This window comes from Vigna radiata, chromosome 8, assembly GCF_000741045.1.
Source record: "Vigna radiata var. radiata cultivar VC1973A chromosome 8, Vradiata_ver6, whole genome shotgun sequence".
In the NCBI taxonomy this organism is placed as follows: Eukaryota; Viridiplantae; Streptophyta; class Magnoliopsida; order Fabales; family Fabaceae; genus Vigna; species Vigna radiata.
In genome coordinates, this window is record NC_028358.1 from 29291812 (window position 1) to 29293891 (window position 2080).

General features: G+C 41.2%; 1 protein-coding gene across 2 annotated transcripts; it reads right to left on the bottom strand.

Moving 5' to 3' along the window:
• Nucleotides 1–605: 605 nt before the first annotated feature.
• LOC106770982 (transcription factor MYB2-like) lies at nt 606–1769 on the bottom strand. 2 transcript variants are annotated; one of them, XM_014656847.2, is made up of 3 exons: nt 1444–1761; nt 1229–1358; nt 606–1168 (listed from the first exon to the last, which is right to left on the bottom strand). In XM_014656847.2, the coding sequence occupies exons 1-3, from the start codon at nt 1613–1615 to the stop codon at nt 757–759; spliced, it is 714 nt and encodes a 237-aa protein (XP_014512333.1). In that variant the 5' UTR covers nt 1616–1761; the 3' UTR covers nt 606–756. The 2 variants fall into 2 exon arrangements, with proteins under 2 accessions (XP_014512333.1, XP_014512332.1); XM_014656846.2 differs by having other exon boundaries at nt 606–1358; nt 1444–1769.
• Nucleotides 1770–2080: the final 311 nt, after the last annotated feature.

Genomic DNA, 2080 nt, shown 5'->3' on the forward strand with positions numbered 1-2080 from the left:
ATTGGGCCTTGATTAAGATTCCACTAATCACTGGCCCATGGAAAAAACTATAAATAAGAGTCAAAGGTAAGAGGTAGGCAGACACATTTAATGCACATTTATTTCACTCTCTCTATCACTAACTTCTAAAACTGAACATTGACTTGAGTGTCGGAGTGCTTTTAACAGGTACCCGACCGGACGTCACAGGAGGACAAAGCACGAGCGACGATCACCCGGAAGACCCAGGCAGACGGTTGGTGGAGGATTCAGATCGACCCAGACCCTTAAAGCATAAACAAATTGGTTCAAAGTTTAAAAATTAGGTGAAAAAGTAAATTATTTTAAGCAGTGTAATTAAAATTTGAGTGAGGAGTGAGGAGTAATTGTGGAATGGGAGGGTGGAGAAAGAAGTGTGGAGTGATGTAGGGAGAAAAAGAGTAGTAGTGGAGGGTCAATTTCAGAGAGGGCCCGAGCGCAGCGCAAACTTCCATTTCCATTGATTTCGAACATGGAACACATTGCATGCTTGCTTTCCATAAACTCTTTTCTAACTTAAAAAGCACACCAATTACGTGCTTTTACAAACGTGGAAGCAACCCAATCAATCATACGAAACGCAATTGTAGCAAAAGTCTTCAAAGAAAAATCAATATTTCAACTGCTGTAAACTTTTATAAGGCACGTGGCTAAGTTTAATATCTAATTAATTTGTACACAACAATACAAAGAAGCGCATGCTCAACTTTTGAAACTGTCTGTGCCTTGCACAATGCGTCACGGAAGGGAACTGTATTTTATTTCGAGCTCATTCCACAAACTTTCCAACCATTCACCCCCACCATTCCCTTCTTCCCACGGATCCAGACCCGAACCCGAACAATCGCTATGGAGCTCCACGGATGATGAGTCCGAGAAAGAACCGGCGGGGGTCACCGAATCTAAACCGTGAAAACCCTGAATTTGAGTTGGGCCTGGGTCCAGTTTGATCTGAGGCTGGAGAATTTGCGATGCGGGCTGAATCCGTTCCAGTAAGCGCGGCATCCACACATAACGCAAGGTGTCTCTGAACTCTTTGCTGTTGACATCGCACCTGAGTTGCTTCGCCTGTTTTATCACTCTCGTCCTCCAATAGTTCTTTATTTCATTGTCCGTTCTTCCTGGCAGGTGCTGTGCAATCTTCGACCACCTACGATAAAACATTATACACCCAACCACATAACAGAAAAACCTTAGATGAATTTTATACCTGTTGCCCCACCGAGAGTGAAGGTCGAGAATTAGTATTTGTTCTTGGAGTGTGATGTTTCCACGCCGCACATCGGGGCGCAAGTAGTTCAGCCACCTTAATCTGCAACTCTTCCCACTCCTCCTTAAACCTGAATATTAATTTTTTGTAAAACAAATCTGATAAATATATATATATTTATATATATAAGGGTAATTAGAAGAAAGCGTAGGAACCTGCAGATCGTGCGAGGGAATTCCAGTGACCTTCACCATGGGTGGTGATGTAATTGAGGAGAATGGTGTCCTCGTCAAGCGTCCATGGACCTTTTCTGAGGCCTAACATCTCGTTTTCAGCATACTGCATCTTGGCTTGTGTCTTTACCAGGGGCCCACAGTTAGTATCCATAACTCTAATACCTTAGGATGTTTTAAGAATGAGAATATTTTGGGAATGGATGATGGTTGTTATTTATATATAAAAGAGTGAGATAAGAACAAGGACACTCCAACGTTTCACTCCACGAAACCAAAAGGACGGACGCGGACCACACGGTCTGTTTTTTTTTTCTCTCTTATATCATAATTATTTGTAGAAAATTTAATAGTTCTACTTTCAAGACTGAGATGGTGTTTGGGGTTTGACTGGTTGACTCTCTTTTCTTGCTTATCCCTGTGACACGCGCAAACAAAGATTACTATTGAAGACACAGCCAGTTGTGGCGAATCCCGAATCTGGTAAACATTTCACACTTTAATTTCCTAAAAGTAATAATACACGAAACACCCTTTTCTTTTTCTCGTTTTGTTGTTCAAACAAGCAAATATTCCTCTTTTTATTAAAAGAAAATAAAACTATGTTAATTAGTGTATT

Bases quoted from the DNA above. Each gene is read 5' to 3' on its own strand.
- LOC106770982 (XM_014656846.2), bottom strand. From the start codon at position 1,615: ATGGATACTAACTGTGGGCCCCTGGTAAAGACACAAGCCAAGATGCAG. The intron at 1,359-1,443 runs GTTCCTACGCTT...ATTAATATTCAG, and splicing joins TTCCCTCGCACGATCTGCAG to GTTTAAGGAGGAGTGGGAAG.